This window comes from Streptopelia decaocto, assembly GCF_964273445.1.
Source record: "Streptopelia decaocto genome assembly, chromosome: 7".
NCBI lineage: Eukaryota > Metazoa > Chordata > Aves > Columbiformes > Columbidae > Streptopelia > Streptopelia decaocto.
Genome location: NC_138661.1, coordinates 17,388,081 through 17,404,309, shown reverse-complemented (window position 1 = coordinate 17,404,309; position 16,229 = coordinate 17,388,081). Strand labels below are relative to the sequence as shown.

General features: G+C 39.4%; 2 protein-coding genes across 2 annotated transcripts in view; both read left to right on the top strand.

The window, feature by feature from the left end:
- SLC24A4 (solute carrier family 24 member 4) overlaps window positions 1-7,011 on the top strand; it is a 96,431-nt gene extending 89,420 nt beyond the window's left edge. The window contains exon 17 of the mRNA XM_082058272.1: window positions 725-7,011. Coding sequence (XP_081914398.1) covers window positions 725-901 — 177 coding nt within the window. The 3' untranslated portion in view covers window positions 902-7,011. The remainder of the gene's footprint in view (window positions 1-724) is intronic.
- A 4,182-nt stretch (window positions 7,012-11,193) lies between these two features.
- RIN3 (Ras and Rab interactor 3) overlaps window positions 11,194-16,229 on the top strand; it is a 69,788-nt gene continuing 64,752 nt past the window's right edge. Inside the window, exon 1 of the mRNA XM_082059100.1 lies at window positions 11,194-11,414. Within this exon, the coding sequence (XP_081915226.1) occupies window positions 11,368-11,414 (47 nt within the window). The 5' untranslated portion in view covers window positions 11,194-11,367. The remainder of the gene's footprint in view (window positions 11,415-16,229) is intronic.

The following is a 16,229-nucleotide window of genomic DNA, read 5'->3' as shown; positions in this document are numbered from 1 at the left end:
TCTGCTATTGTCTCATTTGTTCTTCTCGATACCCTGATTCACACAAGCCCTCCCACCAAAACTCAGTGGAGAATTTTGAGCAAAACAAATAATAATTCAGAGGCACTTAACCTAATTGAAAATAGATGCCTTCATGAGGACTTCATTGCTTTGCTACCTGTAACTTGTAACTCCCCTTAGTTCTGGAGCTGAGCAGAACATTGAAGTAGGCACCTCTTCTGAAGCTGTTGAAAGAATGAACGTGAGGTGCTGGCGTGCTGCTGGGACATAAAGGATCCATAGGGGGAACACTGGAGGGAGAGGCATTCAAGTAGTTCAGTGCATTTCTTCAGTTCACACTGAATCAAGGAATGAGTGCTGCCTGACTAGAATGTGCCCTGTGCACTGAAAATGCGCCACAGACTGAAACCGAGCACCTAGGGGCCCGACTCTTCGATGCATAAAGGATTTGTTAAGGCGCCTTTAACTGGATTCATTTAGTATTTTGTAAAAGGATCTTGGGACAACCGAGAGTCAGGCCAGACTTTGAGTTCTTAGTCTGGGCTTTTACATTCCTTTTCTTGATTAGAAAAATGTATGTTGTCTTTCTGATCTGTAAAATACTGAGAATATATTTTATCTTCATTCCAGATCTCTAATTCGAAAGACTTATTTTTAGCTTATAATGGTTGTTTCCAAAAGTCTCCTTTGGGGCTTAATTAACTAATGCTTTGTTTGCTTGCAGGTGCTTGGAATCCATGTAAATAAGTGGAAACTTGACAGGAAATTAGGCATCTACGTGTTGTTTCTTTATGCTATTTTCCTGTGCTTCTCTATATTGATAGAGTTTAACGTCTTCACCTTTGTCAACCTCCCTATGTGCCAAGACGAATACAGCAAGGAGACAGACAGATACCTCTGATGACATCTGCTGTAAATGACAGGAGGCATTTCACCTTTCTACCTACTTTCCATCAGTAATTTGAGTGTCATTCCTGCTTCATCAGCTAACAAGCACTTTTACCTGTGTGGAAGGAAAGCGTACCTTTCTTTTAACATGCTAGCTCGAGGCAACCAAAGCATTTTCCTCCTCTTTGGATAGTGCTGCTCAGTCATAAAGCTGTGTGGATTTTATGCAGAACTCTAAAACAACCCGTTTCTGGGACATTCTGTTGTGGTTTTGATTCTCCTTTTGCAGACAATCAACCACCACCACCACCATGGTTAGCGAAAGGATGGGAGAAAAATCTTTATAGTTCTTTGGGTTTTGGCATTTATTTTCCATGGAAGAGGCAAGTTCAGAGTTTTTCTTGGCTCAGTCAAACTGTCTCAGCTACAGGACCAGAAAGTCCAAGGCACATATCACGGCATGCACTGTTGAGGACATCATTTCACCCTTCAAGTGCTCTGCTTATAGAGGAACTGCACTGACAGATTTTGATGGCAGTGTTGAATATTTAGCACTCTTTCCAACGAGCATGAACAATGTGGCAGAGAAAAAAGAGGAAATGGCTCTACGTTGTATCACTTGTGATAATGCACAATAGAAGTCAGAGGATCTGCATGCCAGAGAAGAGAATTACATGCAGAAATTCATACTTTAAAAAATATGTTTTACCACTTGTGAGGAATGCTGTATACATAAATATAAACTAACATTTGTGGAATATTACACCACAAGAAAAACTTTGCATTGGCCCTTGTAAGCCCATTGTGTAGATTTAGAAGAAATTAAACAAATAAAATACAACTGGGTGCTCAGTAACTATCAGTTATTGTTATCAGCTGAGAGTAGTATCTGAACATAATCCAGACTTTGTGACCACAAAACCCACCCTGATTATGATTTGATTTGATCTGATTTGATTGGTGGAAGGAAGAAGCTCGTTTCATCATTTGAGAAGCTGGTATATTCTTCTCCATTTTTCCTTTATTCCCAGAAGCTTAATGAGATGAGTGTCTGACAATGAGCAGTGTAGATAAGAAACATGTAGAAAAAACCCAAGTATTTCAAGATAATATCATACTTGATTTGATTGCATGCAAGTTTTGAAGCATTATATACTTCTTTTTAACCCCTACTAGAAGCCAAGTTTTTATAACCTTTCCACCAGCATAAATCTGAGGTAAGGAATTATTCTGGATGTAATCGACAGCAAGATCTGGCGCAGAGTATTAAAAATAATGGACAACATTCCACATTGTAGCAGTCATTATGAATGCAAATCACTGAGACAGCATATATTGAATTGCTACTAAACTTTTAAAATATTTTAAAACTGTATGTGAATTATCACATAAAGTTTCTCAAGAAGCACAGTTCTCTCTATACATAGATTTTTTTAATTTTTTAATGTTTATAAACCAAAACAAATCTATCAACTGTCAATACGTTTTTAAATATATTAATATTTTGCACTTGAGACTATATATAGAAAATCCCATTATTGTGTCAATGAGAACATACTATAAAATCTTAGCAAATAAGCACTTATTCAGAAAGTTCCTTATTTTGACATATATGACAAATAATTATGTTTAACCACCTCACATGCAGAATACTGTTTACACCAGGCAATGTGTTTACAATGAAGGCTATTTTAAAAATTATTTTGGTATAAAAAAATGAGTGTATTCTGCTGTTGAATATTTTTAGTAATTGGATCCTTTCAATGGAATCCTAAGGAAAAAAGAGCAATGTATTTGTTATTTGTTTTATACTTTGTTACAAATGTCAGTATTAGTATCTATTTAGGGTTTTTGACTTTAATGAAGTAGGTACATAGTTAAACTAACCAGTTCTAAAAATGGCAACAAATACAGCATTACTAAAATGCTTTATTGAATAGGTAAGCATGACAGTAACATATTTGATCTCAAGTATGCCGGTGACCCCATTTCCAGACATTCAAGACATTTTTGCTGCAGTGGAAAGCTGAGGAGATGGAATTCATGTTCATCTTGATGAGTCTTCTGTTGCAGAAAGGTGTGAAGATGCAGCATCCTGCTGCACCACTGTAGGAGCATCCCTCTCTAGTCTGGCTCCCTTCCCTGCCATCTTTCTGGAGGACAGTTCGCTGCTGAAAATCTTGTGATGGCTTAGATATGACACTGAAAGGAGCACAGAGAGAGGCTGAGTAAATGTTTTTGTTCCTGTGTTCTGGTGTTGGGTGGGCTTGGAGAACTAGCCATCTCCAAGCAAACATCTGCTTTTCTGTGCACAGTTCAGGCAGCTCAGATGTCTTTACACTACAGAAGAGTAGTTCCAAAATCTAGTTGTGAATGCCTAGTGATCAGCTGAGTTGACAGTGATGAGGGCATCAATGTTTATTGTGCCAGACCTAGCAAATTGTACTGTACCGTCATATTTCTGAGCCAGGCAACTGAAGAAGACTAGGGGTGCCAATTTGTTCTGTAGCAGCTGATCCTCAGCGCAAATATGCATGAAATGGTTTGCTAATCCCATGAACCCTTCAGACATAATTTAGAATTATTCTGCCTGAATCAGATACCACCTGCTCCAGAAAACCAGTGTGTTCTGTTGGAGCAGGAGACAATCTTAGAAGGTAATACTGACCTTAAATTGCATAGCTGGTCCTGTCATCTATAGGCTTGCCTAAAACATAGATCCACTTCAAGACAATTTATACTGAATTCTAATGCTGCATTTCATGAGGTGGTCTCATATGCATCTTCTGCTATGAGACAGGTATCATGCCATGTTTATCATTGCAAATAACATTAGTAGGATTGTCCTCTGACACCACTGCATGACCAGGGATGTATTGATTGCCAAAGAAATATTAGATGTTGTATCAGGGCCTTGATGATATATAATCATATGAAATAGTTCAGAGAGTCCCTATGTAGTCATTACCCATATGCTAAAATAAATAAAGATGGCAGTTATAGACAGAGCCATGCAGATAAATGGAATGGCCTGAGAAAGATGTCATTGATGAATCGTTGTATGTCACATAAACCCGCATCGGAATGTATCTGTAATTCAGGAGGCTATTGCTGAGTAATAGCAGACTAGTGCCTTTCAAATGTATACAAGAAAAAAATAATTTGCTTATATGGTCAGGAAACCACTACAAATTTTCCAATTAAGAAGCAGAGTGATTTGGTCTTGGCGCTCTGCAGTTAGTACAGTTCTATGTTGCATCTGTTCAGATTGTGTCAGTAAAATTTTTTAGCCATTTTGTTTTACTAACCATTGCAAAAGTTAGCTGGCTGACTTTGAAATGTATGTCACAATGTTGTGTAAGTTAATGTTCAGCTCAAGAGTGAAAAGAAAGCTGGTGGATGTGAGAGGGAAAACTTACTGTGATCTGAAAATTGCCAGCATACTAACACTGAAAAGTAATGCAACTCAGAAGAAGATATCCCATATCCAGCAAAGCTTAACTTCAGTAGGATTAATTCCATGCTTAAAGCTAAGCACGTATCCAAGTGCCTTGCTGGATTGTGTCCTAAGATGACAGCCAAGCATGATTTCAGGGTTTTCTGTCATACTCAGATATTTTAATATTTAATTGGTTTTGTAGTCTAAAGACTTTATTTCTTCCTCAAATTAAAAAGACTTCTCTTCTGCTGATACCACTTTGGATTGCCACTCTTGTAAATAAAAGAACTGGGTCCTTCTCTCAGACTACAAAACTGTGCATTTGCCCTGGTGTACAAGCAGGATCCAAAGTGAAGTGCAGCTGGTCAAGGAGAGCTTTTGGCAGCAGTTCACCATGGCAGCAGCAGGTCCCACACAGCGCCGCAGGCGCAATCTTGCCTGCGGTGCTTAAGCAGGAGTGTTTCCATTGAGTTCAGCAGTGGCTGATTCCATTTAGATACCATAACAATTCTGCATTATAAAGTTGGGCAATGGAAGTCCACCTGCTGGTACTCTGAATCCTACTGATTAATGAAAGTATCAGCTGAGTAAAGATGTCAGGCTCAGGAGCTACGTCTCAATCTAAAAAGCTACAGTTATGGTTATCTTAATGACTATTTGATGATCTAAGGGCTGCTCTCTGGGCTGAAGTCTGGCCTAGAAGAACACCTTAAGTCTTCCCAAGAGATACAGCATTGTCAACCATCTTTCTCCTGGCTCAGTCATTGGCATGCCAATTTTATTTTATTTTTATATGCTTGCTGCAGCTGTAACAAACATATAATTAGTTTCTCATTTTAGCTTATATTTGTAAACATTCTGTCAACATGTAAACAAATGGAAAAGGTCTTTACTAGTCTAATACTTAGGAATTATAGAGCAGATGCTATTCTGTCTTTGATTTCCTTTGTGACTGCGCTTTAATTACACATGCTTGTTTCTATTATGTGTTTGTTCTAGTTGCACAAATCCCTCATGAGCTGTTGTCTTCCTTTCATGTGTCCTACAGTTAGATGTTTTTGGTAGAGTGCTTTAAGCTGTGTAAATATTGCCTGATTATTCATGCCAAGGAAAGATCAGACCTAATGTAATATGAAACAGACACTAAAATAACACTGATAGCCAGGTGAAACCAAAGAATCTTCTTACCTGAAACGTATCACCATTGGGCATAATGTTCTGTCATCGCAACCCTCAGATCCCTCAGTTATTTGTGTTTAAGCACTCACAAGAAAATCTTTGCAGCTCGTGCATTTACTACACAGTTTCTTTTCTGTTTCTTTGAAAACTATTTCTTTGAAAACTCTGTATGTACGTGCACAATATTCTGCTGAAGAGAAGAATGCTGTTCAACTGACATGTACATTCCAGCCTCTGACCTACTGTGTACGTGTTTAAAAAAACTTTTGGCTAACTTGACCATACACTTTTCTCACATTTCCGCCTGTGGGAGATCCTGATATTGTCTCCCCAGAGAAAGTTGTGAAATCCTATATATCCCTGTCCTGAAGTGTGAGATACAGGTAGATCCTTCTCCACAGGCTGAGATGTATAGTGAGTTTGTCAATTTGTACATCACGTTGTTCTGCTTGCTACCATACTTCTGACATAGAGTACACTGTCTGAAAGGAATGAATGATTATGGGAAACCGATGCCATTTAGATATTTTCTTACAAGAATTACCAGTTTGATGTTAATTCCATTTATTTTTCTTTTTTACTCACGCAAAGAATGTAAGTGATCATTGCGATCTTATCACTTATCACAGTTTACCACTTACCTTGGTAAACTTGAAAGACAAAAATAAAGGCTGATTTATAGCACTAGGGAATTGTGACAAAATCTAAATGTATCAGAATATGTCTAAAACAGACAGGTATAATCTCTATAAAGGCTAATAGAAACTAAAATGCTTCCTTTCAGAGGGTTTTTACAGCAAGATTATGGCCTTCATTTGTATACCAGTTGTGTATGCAAGAAATACTTGTAAATCTTCTTCCCCAGCAGCATCTATGTCTCCAATGGCTGAAACTCTGCCATGAACTTATGACCAAATTCTTGCCTTCACATTCTTGGGCATGGTTTCCAGGGCTCATTAATGTCCTGGTAGTTGGCACAAATTTATATCAGTGGGACTGAGAGTGGAATTTGGGTCCTACTGTCTCTTCCGTTGCAAGAAAGTGTTTGAAGTCATTTTTAATCTCTGAAATAACTTCTGAACCTTTCAAAATTCCCTCTGTTTCATACTTGCAGGCATTTGCAGTGCACCCTTAGGAGGTGCAGTACCTCTTTAAATATTATTAAAACTTTCTAGAACTGCTTACTTTGAAAACAGAAAGGGATGGGTTTGTAAACTGTAAATAACAGAAATCTATTTATCATGTTATTTATTTTTTCAATGACTGTGACCTTATGCACTGTGAATGCTCTGTGATATGGGGTCCTTTGTACAGATAAATATGTCATGAAATCCAAATGAATTTAATGTGATAATTTGTTACAAAATGTTGGCATGATATTTGATTATTTTTGTTGTGAAAATTTTAAAAAATAGTTAATCCAGCATTTATAACAGATTATAGCAGTCAGTATTGTAATGCACTATATAAAAACATGTACACTATCAATAAATTATATGAACAGACAGAGTGTTTGTTGCTTTTTTTCTCAGATGATGACTCCATGTGAAACACTCTCATATTTACTGTTCAAAATCTAAAATTTCAGGACCCAACTAGGATATGTACTTGCACATTCTTGGCGGAATCTGGACCCTGCTGAACTGAATGACAAGGCCCACATTTTCATCTATTCCAGGGCGTATCACCTGGATCCAGCCATTATTTGGGGTGAGTTAAGTGTATGAGTTTGATTCACAGCAATTCTGAAACACATGATTTGCTCTTTCACAACTAGAAATGTGTGGTTTACTGAGAGCACAACTTGCTGAACTGAGGCACTGATTCAGAAGTCTCAGAAACACCCAGTATATTGGCTGCTCTGTCCCATGGTGTAGTGGTATCCAGCAGGTTCAAACTGGGTACTGGGTGCTGAGTAGAGGGGATGGAAGCAAAGTCCAAAAGCTGCACAGTACTACTTTCCTTTCCCAGTTACGCAGCCTCTGGAAATACTGTGAAGAGGAGGAGTAATCCCTCTTACCTTTGATCGCCTATTTCTAGCATACCTGTAGTCCTCCTCAGGGTCTATGATGACTTCTGGTATATGTACATAGTCTCTGGTACAGTCTCTTCTGAGCTGATGAAAAGCTTTCAAATGCAGTTACTGGGGAAAAAAAAAAGGAGCTGGGAGTTATTAGTCTGACGTATTAACATTTTCATTAGGCAAGAGTCTTCTCATGAATATTCTTAGTCAGTTTACTATCAAGAGATGCAAGTTAAAATGGAGCTTGACCTTATTTTATTACTGACCTTATAACCTTATTACTTTATTACTTTTATTATTTATTAATATTTGTTATCATTACTGATATTATTACTTATATTAACCTTATATTATTACTATTAACCACAATACGTGCTTTTGGAATCCCTATTGCTGTATAAATCTGTCATTAGCCACTGTGGTTTTTGTGCATCTGCAGGTGACTCCTATTGAAGTGAGGAAGGGGGATATCCTGCATTCTTTGACTTTTGCGTAGGGGTTCATTCTCTGGTATATGCTAGACTAACATTTTTTAAGCTGGGAAAAGGAGAAGATTCTTTCTTATACACAGAATTAACTTCAAAAAATCAAAATTTGAATGTGGAAAGTACCACTTCTTTTAATCCCCTATAGGTATGACATGATGACCCATCATGATCTGTTATGTAATAGGCTCTATAAAAGGCACATAATCTATGGATTAGTGACACAATAGGCATGACAATTCCTATGGGCTCTTACCATATGCTGTGTTACTGGTGCAGCTGCTTCGTACTGTATGGAATGCAGAACTATCATATAATCTGTGCATATGCTGAAAGCACTTTATTATAGCCAAAGTGTTCATTGTACTTAAGGGCTTCCCCCATAAGCCATTTTTAAACCTTTCTGACTCAGCTGCATAAAAATACAAAAACGGGCTGCCACATGTTGTGGCTTAAGATGGAAAGGGTGAATCAGTCCTAGAAAAGGCAAGAATTCCCCCATTTGTCTTGAATCTATCAAAGAGAACTGGCATTTTGCAGTAATTGGATGTTATTTTGTCATTTAACTTTGTGTAATTGTTTACTTCCAAAGCCTGATTCTAGAACACAGTGTCACGTTCCAAACTTGTCAAATCTCTGCCTTAAAAAAAACACCCAGCAAAGCCTGGACAAAATTTTGTTTCAAATTTTTCTTCATTTGTGTATTTTAAGTATTTTGCAGAAATACTCAACTAAATTGCAGAAATACTGAACATTTTGCAGAAAAAAAAAATGAGTTTTTTCATGAAGTTTGGTCAATATATTTAACAAAACTCATTACAAAGCTTCAAATTTCTAAACTCTACATTCTTAAATTGCAAATGGTGTGAAAGAAAAAAAAATAGGTGCTTCTCTCAAATCATGTGAAAGTAGCACCACAATACTGGGGGTTTTGTATTCTGAAATTTTGCCATATTTTCCCTGGGTCTTTTTAATAGTTCTAGTCCTCTTGTTTCTTCTTCCCTAACAAGTCTTTGAAAATGCCTAGTGCTCTCTGAAAACTGATGCTCTGCATTTGCAAAATCTTAGGGTGAGTGTCATGAGGATGGAGCCAGGCTCTTCTTGGTGACAACCAATGGTAGGACAAGGGGCAGTGGGTTCAAACTGGAACACAAGAGGTTCCACTTAAATATGAGAATAAACTTCTTTTCAATGAGGGTGACAGAACACTGGAACAGGCTGCCCAGGGGGGTTGTGGAGTCTCCTTCTCTGGAGACATTCAAAACTTACCTGGACACATTCCTGTGTAACCTCATCTGGGTGTTCCTGCTCGGGCAGGGGGATTGGACTGGATGATCTTTCAAGGTCCCTTCCAATCCCTAACGTTCTCTGATTCTGTGATTTGCCTAGGATGGCTGCATATTTGTGTGAACACTGATTTCCCCCACCTGGGCAGGTCCATGCAGATCAGCACACCTCTGCAGTTTTCTGTCTCAGCATACTTACTTTCCAGCAAAGCAAATGTAAACTCTTAGTGGGCCTGATCCCTGTTGAATTTCAGTGGAGGGAAATGAAAACCTGGGGTAGAGTTGAATTTATGTGATGCACCTACAAGATGGTTCTTATGCCATTTCGAAGGTGCCCAGGTGGTGAACACATTGAGAGCATTTTTTTTTTCTGGGACATCTGTGCCCAGAACCAATGGAAGGATTCAGAACTGCGATCTGACAAGCATACAGTGACGGATGAGTGAATCTCAGCTAACTGGTTTGTCTGAGAGGGCTAAATTCTGCATTGAGTTCATTGTCGACTGAAAATGACTACATGAGTTGGAGCAAAGAGCTCCTTAATTTAGCAGAAAAGAGCATTATGAGATACAGTAGCTGAAAATTTTAAACTAGAAAAGTCAAGGCAAACACTCTGATGTGAATTTAAATAGCATCAACAATTAAGCACTAAGACACCTTATGTAGAAGGGTGGTGAATTTTCCATCATGCAGCCTTTCAGTCAAGACTTTTTGATTTTCTAAGAGAAATCCTTCTAAAAGCTAGAAGTTAAATTTTCAAACGTCAACAGAAGTTACAGACTTGATCAAAAAAACCCTGAGAAAAGTTAGTCTTGTGTTCCGCAGCTGTGACTGGGTGATCATAAAGGTCCCTCTGACTCTCCCAAGGTTAGTGCCAGCAGAATCAACTGCGTTCTACACTGTGGTCTAGTTTCCCTCATGCAAAGGCACTGGCAGCTGCCTGGCGTTTCCATTTCCACTGTGGGCTGTATGGCAAAGTCTGCTTACACTTAGAAAGCCGGGAAATTCTTTCTAAAGGTGAAAGGGACAAAAAGTTATCTTTGTCTTCCTCTCCATTCCATGCAATTGCTTTTCCCTGCCTCTGGTTCATACTTCTGCCTGGTTTTTTTTTCCATTATATATTCTCCTCACATCAAATATTTCTGGAATGATAGGGTTGCCAAATAGGAGTGCCACCGGCGCTGTCTACCAGCACATCTGTCAGTCCCCAGCCTCCACAGCTGGTCTGTATTCAGTCGGGTTTCCAGTATGGCAAACATTACTTGACCACTTAAGTAACTCCAGGTCAAATGCGCCCTAAGACTAGAGCTTCGCAGCACAGATGGCTATTCATTCACTAGCAATCTTACAACCTTATCATTAGCTTTTGCTTTAAGTAGGATTTCTTTTTTTGCAAAGCTGTCCTCTGCCAGTGTTAGACATTTCATTTGCTCAGGTCCTGTGTAAATATAAATGTTTCCAAGCTCCATCTGGTTCCAGTTACCCAAGTAATAGAAATACACATGCTTCAGGAATTTGCAGACAGAGACTTACTGCTCTGCTGCCTTATAAAATCCTTTATAAAGTTCACCATGCTCTGTTGCCTCCTGGTATACCTGTATCCTGTAATACAATTTCCCCCGAAACTTACTGAAGTTAGAGAAACAAACAAGCTGACAGTCTCAGGCTCTTCTTTTCTAATAAGGTTAACCTGCCTTCACTACTAAATATGGCTTTATAACACACACACACACACACACGCACACACACACACACCCTTGACCACCAAAGACTGCCTCTTCCTGAAATCCCCCGTTCATATAAATACAGGAAGTAGAAATAAGAGAGGCTAAAATCAGACCCTCTTGGTAGTTTGCTTTCATTTCAGTGCTTGTTTAGTCCTCTGCCCTCCGATACTACTGCGCCTGAAGCTGGTTTTAAACATTCTCCCCCTGCCGCCCCTTGAAATATCTTCAGTACAAAACCTGAGGATGTGGAGGTGCTGCTCAGCGATGGAAAGGAATTGCTTTCTTTACCAAGGAACTCTAAAGCCACTGTGAAACAGAAAGTGTCTTAAAGTTTGCTGTAATGATGAAAACATCAGCAGAAGACAAGGGAGACAGGGATGACTCAGGGTAAGTCCTGAATCTTTAGTGACTGCTCATGTTTAATAACTGTCGCTTTCCTTTTGCTACCTAACAAAGAGCTCTCAGCTGCATTTGCAAGCTGGCTGCCGAGTTATCAGCTACAAAATCACAATGGTGTGTCATGATTGTATTGTAATTTGCAGTATTTCCTCTGGCTAACATGTTCCAGCTGAAAACAAACTGCAATGCCTTTTTATTTAGCTTGAATCTTAGGTTTTCAGAGAAAAGAAGAATGAATTCCAAGCTGCAGTTTAGGGCTAAAAGACACACTAAGGGAGCTCTGTGCTTTTGGAAATGTGACAAATTTTTCTGGGAGGCTTGCTTTGCTTCTACTGAAATATGGAGAAGTGGATAAGGACTCGTCCCTAGGAGCTGATGGTGGCTCCAGCTCCAGCATGCTGAGGTACACACCAGCCCTGTCCACAGCCTCCCCGCAGACTTCAGATGTGTTTTCTGTTTGGAAAAGACTGCAGGCTTTCCTTGCCCCTGGCCAACAGACGCTGCACCTTGCAGGATCGAGCCAGAAAACATAGTGTGAGAGAAAGCTGGTTTGGATTGGTAGGACAATCAGCTGCTGGGATTCCAGGATCAGGCTAGAATCTGCCCAAGGCTCGGTTGTACCATAAAGCCCACGCTGGAGCTGAGCATTTCTGTTTCCTGTTGGAGACAATCAGGGGAAAATGACACAGCTGCTGAAACCTTCGGTCACCCCCCGTGGAAAAACATATCATACCAGATATCAGGGGTGTTTCTTATCTGTCTGACACACGTAGCCTGTTTCCCACAAATTAAGTCTCCCAGATGTGTCTGTGATGGGTGCAGAAGAAGAATCTGTTTAGGTGGATATGGGATAGTTGTGTTTTTGGTCACTGAGTGTGCTGCAAATCAGTCCCCTTTGATGAAGCTGCTGCTGACAGGCTGGTGTGCTGTAGTTTCACCAGAGCACTGTTCCCAAATCCGCACATGGAGTGCGGGGGACGGAGGGAGAACCCTGTGCTGCAGCTGTCACTGCTTTTGCCTTGTTCAGTTGTTTACATTAAGTGCAACACTGACACTCTTGTTCCAAGGTACAATTACTCAGTTCCACTTAATGTTAAACACTGAGGGACAAAGGTCACATAGCTGTAAGGAAAAAATGAAAGAATCCAGTCCCTGTAGACTGGCAAGAGGAACTTAGTAGATGTTAATTCAAAGAATTTGCACTTTGAATATATTCCCTTCATTTGTGGTAGTTAAAATGCCAAGTAATGAGAGACGGAAAGATTTATACTGTTTATCTTTTTCTCAGCTTGTCTGAAAGGAGCCACATGCTTGCAAAGGTTTGCTTTCAGTTTAGAGTTGCATGAGAAAGTAAATAAGCCATAGATCCTGCATTTGGACTATAAATCAAGTGGTTGCAGGAATGCAGGAATACTGAAGGATAAATGGGCATGTCTCATGTGTTCTTCATAAGTTTATGAGCATCCAAACACTTTAACGGAACGGCCTTTTATTTCATTGACTGATTGTCTTTATTTTCAATCTATCTTCCACTCATAAAAAGGAACTTAGGTATTTAGGAAAAAAATGTTTTAACTCTCTGTTAACATGCCACAATATTGCTGAAGATCTTCAAACTTACACTTCAGCATGCATACCCTGCGGCCTCCAACATGTTACAGAATTAGAAATGTGTATAACTAATGTTTAGCTAATTTTCTGTTATGGTCAGATTGAATTAGGCACCAATTTCACAAAGTATGTGTAGATAAAATCAATAGCTTTCAAAAGACATTGTAACATAAGGCAAGCTGCCAGTGGAGAATTTGGACCTGATTTTAAAATTCTGTGGACAAAAATTGCATGAGCAGTTAATGAGATTGCACCTTCATTCACCATATTCTTCGGATTATTAACTAAATGGGAAAGCTTACTCACAGAAACTATGACAGTGCAAGTTATCATAAAAGTACTCTAGCAACTTTGAAAGTATCGATGTGTCCATGTCTAGTAATGATTGAAAGGTCTATTCTGCATGTAGCAAATTAATAGGTTTGGCTGACTCACACCTTTGAAATGACAGAAAGACACTGGAGAGAAATCTGCCTCCAGAATTAGTAGCTCCTCAGAGAGGAATGCGGGGAGGAAAGTATCTAGGGGCTGGCTAGAGATCAATCTAATCACATTCTTCCAAAACGGGTTGGGAGAGAAATTTAACCAGTAATTCTGACCCAGAGTCAGGCTAACTCCTAGGAATGTTAATAAGGAGTGAGATCACAAAACATCTGGAGAAATGTAAGCTGATTGAGCCTGGTGACCACAGTTTCATGAAAACATATATGCCTTCATTCTAACATCTGGGAAATATATGATGAGGAGAACAGATGGGAACTGAGACAGAGACATAATATGCAAGTATTAAATAGTCCTTTGGGATAATGGTTGGTTCAGGTAGCTGCGATGGGTTACAGTGGTTCCCATTTCTGGGGCACCAGGCTGCCTAATGAAGTAATGATTGTGCATCTTTTCAGTGAAATGTCTTTGGCACAAAAACCACCATCAGAGTTGACAGATTTCATGCAATGAATGTAGATGTAAAGAGGTCAAGCACTGAAAGAATTTGGAGATGGAGCAAGTCTCATAGGTTCACAGATTTTAGCTTTGAAAGGTACTGTTTTGATTGCCTAGCCTGATCTGCTCTGGTAAGCAGCATATCAAACCCATGACTTCTGCTGGATTGGGAGCTTTTAGATTCTTGTTGGCCACAAAACCTTTCTTATCAAGTAACTGTTCTGCCCAGGCTATATATCAGTCTCTGCATTGGGGTAAATAAATCTAATACCAACATTTACAGGTTTGAACTGAAAAAACAATTTTGAAATACTCCTCAAGAGCCATCCTTTGTAAAGGACTTAATCCAAGCTTATTTGAACAAGTAGGACAAGTCCTGCTGGCTGCAGGAGGTCTAGAACATGGGGGTGTGGAAGTGGGGAAGGGATGGCTCAGGCAACTGGAAACAAATCAGTGTTATCAAATCTTTCTGCTGTCTGTCAAGCTCTGGAAAGGGTACGCTCTGCATCCTGGGGGATGGTGCTTCTCAGGAAGGAAATGTCTGTGCTCAGGATGCATTGCACCAAGATCGGGATATCCTGCAAAGATACAAAGAAGGAGGTGCTCTCCAAAGATGCCTGAATGCAGTGCATCTAGAGAGGAGACATAACATCTCCTTAAATGCATTTAACAGAAAAGCATTTTGACAACCACACTGTCTTGTCATGTGATCTTTCCAGTGCTTGTCAGTAAGCGAGTACTCGCCAAACTTAGCGGATCCTTTGAGCACGTTGTGCAGTGACAGTTGTGATAGTGCGGAAGGCAACTGTCCCTTTGCTAGAGGGTAGACCACACTGGGAATATTACCCTTGCGTAGAGAACTCACCATTCCAGACAGTCTCATACCAGTGTTCACAGGAATGGGGACATGAATGTAGGCAATATTCTGCTCATCTTCTACAGTTTCACCTAAATATAGTTTTTCACTTCCTGTCCTAAATGGCTACATGCTGGTTTGTATTGTTGACTTTCAATCCTGGAGGCAGCACAGGCTGAAAAATGTACAACACATGGGTGCATGCATCTCTCTTGCTCTGTGTGTACAGGTGTGTATGTGTAGAGTAGTGTGTTCTGGAGAGTAGCTGTGAGAGTTGCTTGACACAAATTTGGGTCAGCTCCATCCCTTATTAAACCATGTGTACATAGCCCAGATATCTCAGAGATTATCATTTTATAGCATTTTTTCAAATGATAGTAGGACTATATTTTAACTCATACATTGGTAAATACAGGCCTGTGAGACTCAGAAGGATCTTGAAAACAACATGGAAAGCCAATACCTAAAATCAATCCATTAGAAAAGGAAGCTGCAGCAAGATTCACTTCCCAAGTTTTAAATGCTTGTGAGCTTGGATTGCTAAAGAGTACAGAAACTGAAGTGTCTTGGTGAAATCAGAACAAAATATTGTCCATTGCAGATATTTAGCCATTATAATTTTGGAAGGGAGGAAGATTTTTTTCCATTTAAGATTAGAAAGAAATAGTTTGGAAGGGAAATTAGGAAGAAAAGGCAGCTGTTTGGAATGTGTGACCAAATTCTAGTGCAGATGGATCTGTGAGTAGAGGGTAGGTGTGTTCATCAAAAACCCTGTGATGTCCCAGAGGACTATCACATTTTCCCAACTGTATAACAGAGGTATTCCCCCTGTATAGGGAAGGGTGTGTGTATGTTTTTGACTGTTTAGGTTGCCTTTTGTGATGAAACACAAATTAATGACAATTAATGTGGGTATTGAAGAAGCTATTATGAGATTTAGAATTAGAAAGAATGAGGGGAAAGCTCATTTAGCACCTGTTCTCTAGAGGACCAAGGAGAGTTTATCTCTCCTTGCCACATTATCATCAGTACAAAGTGGTTCTACAGTCAAAGGGGCTGGGATGTGCTGGGATGGACCCAGTCTTGGCAGCCTTGGTGTTCAGAGCAACAACTGGATCATAGATCGCTGTGCTGATCTGGGCCCTTACATGGAATGCACTTCTGAGGAATTAATGCAGGAATAATTACTAACCTGAGATGTCTGATTTTTTTTTTTTTTAAGGCATAATATTCTGCACGTTTGAAGTATTCGTATTACCAAAGAATATTTCAGATTTGTCTTTCTGAATAGTATGGATCAAAACTAAGAAAACAAGAATGGAAGAAAACTTTGACTACAGAAAGGTAGCTTTAAGAAGGCCTTCAAGAACGAGTGGAAGCAGTTAACACAAAGTCAT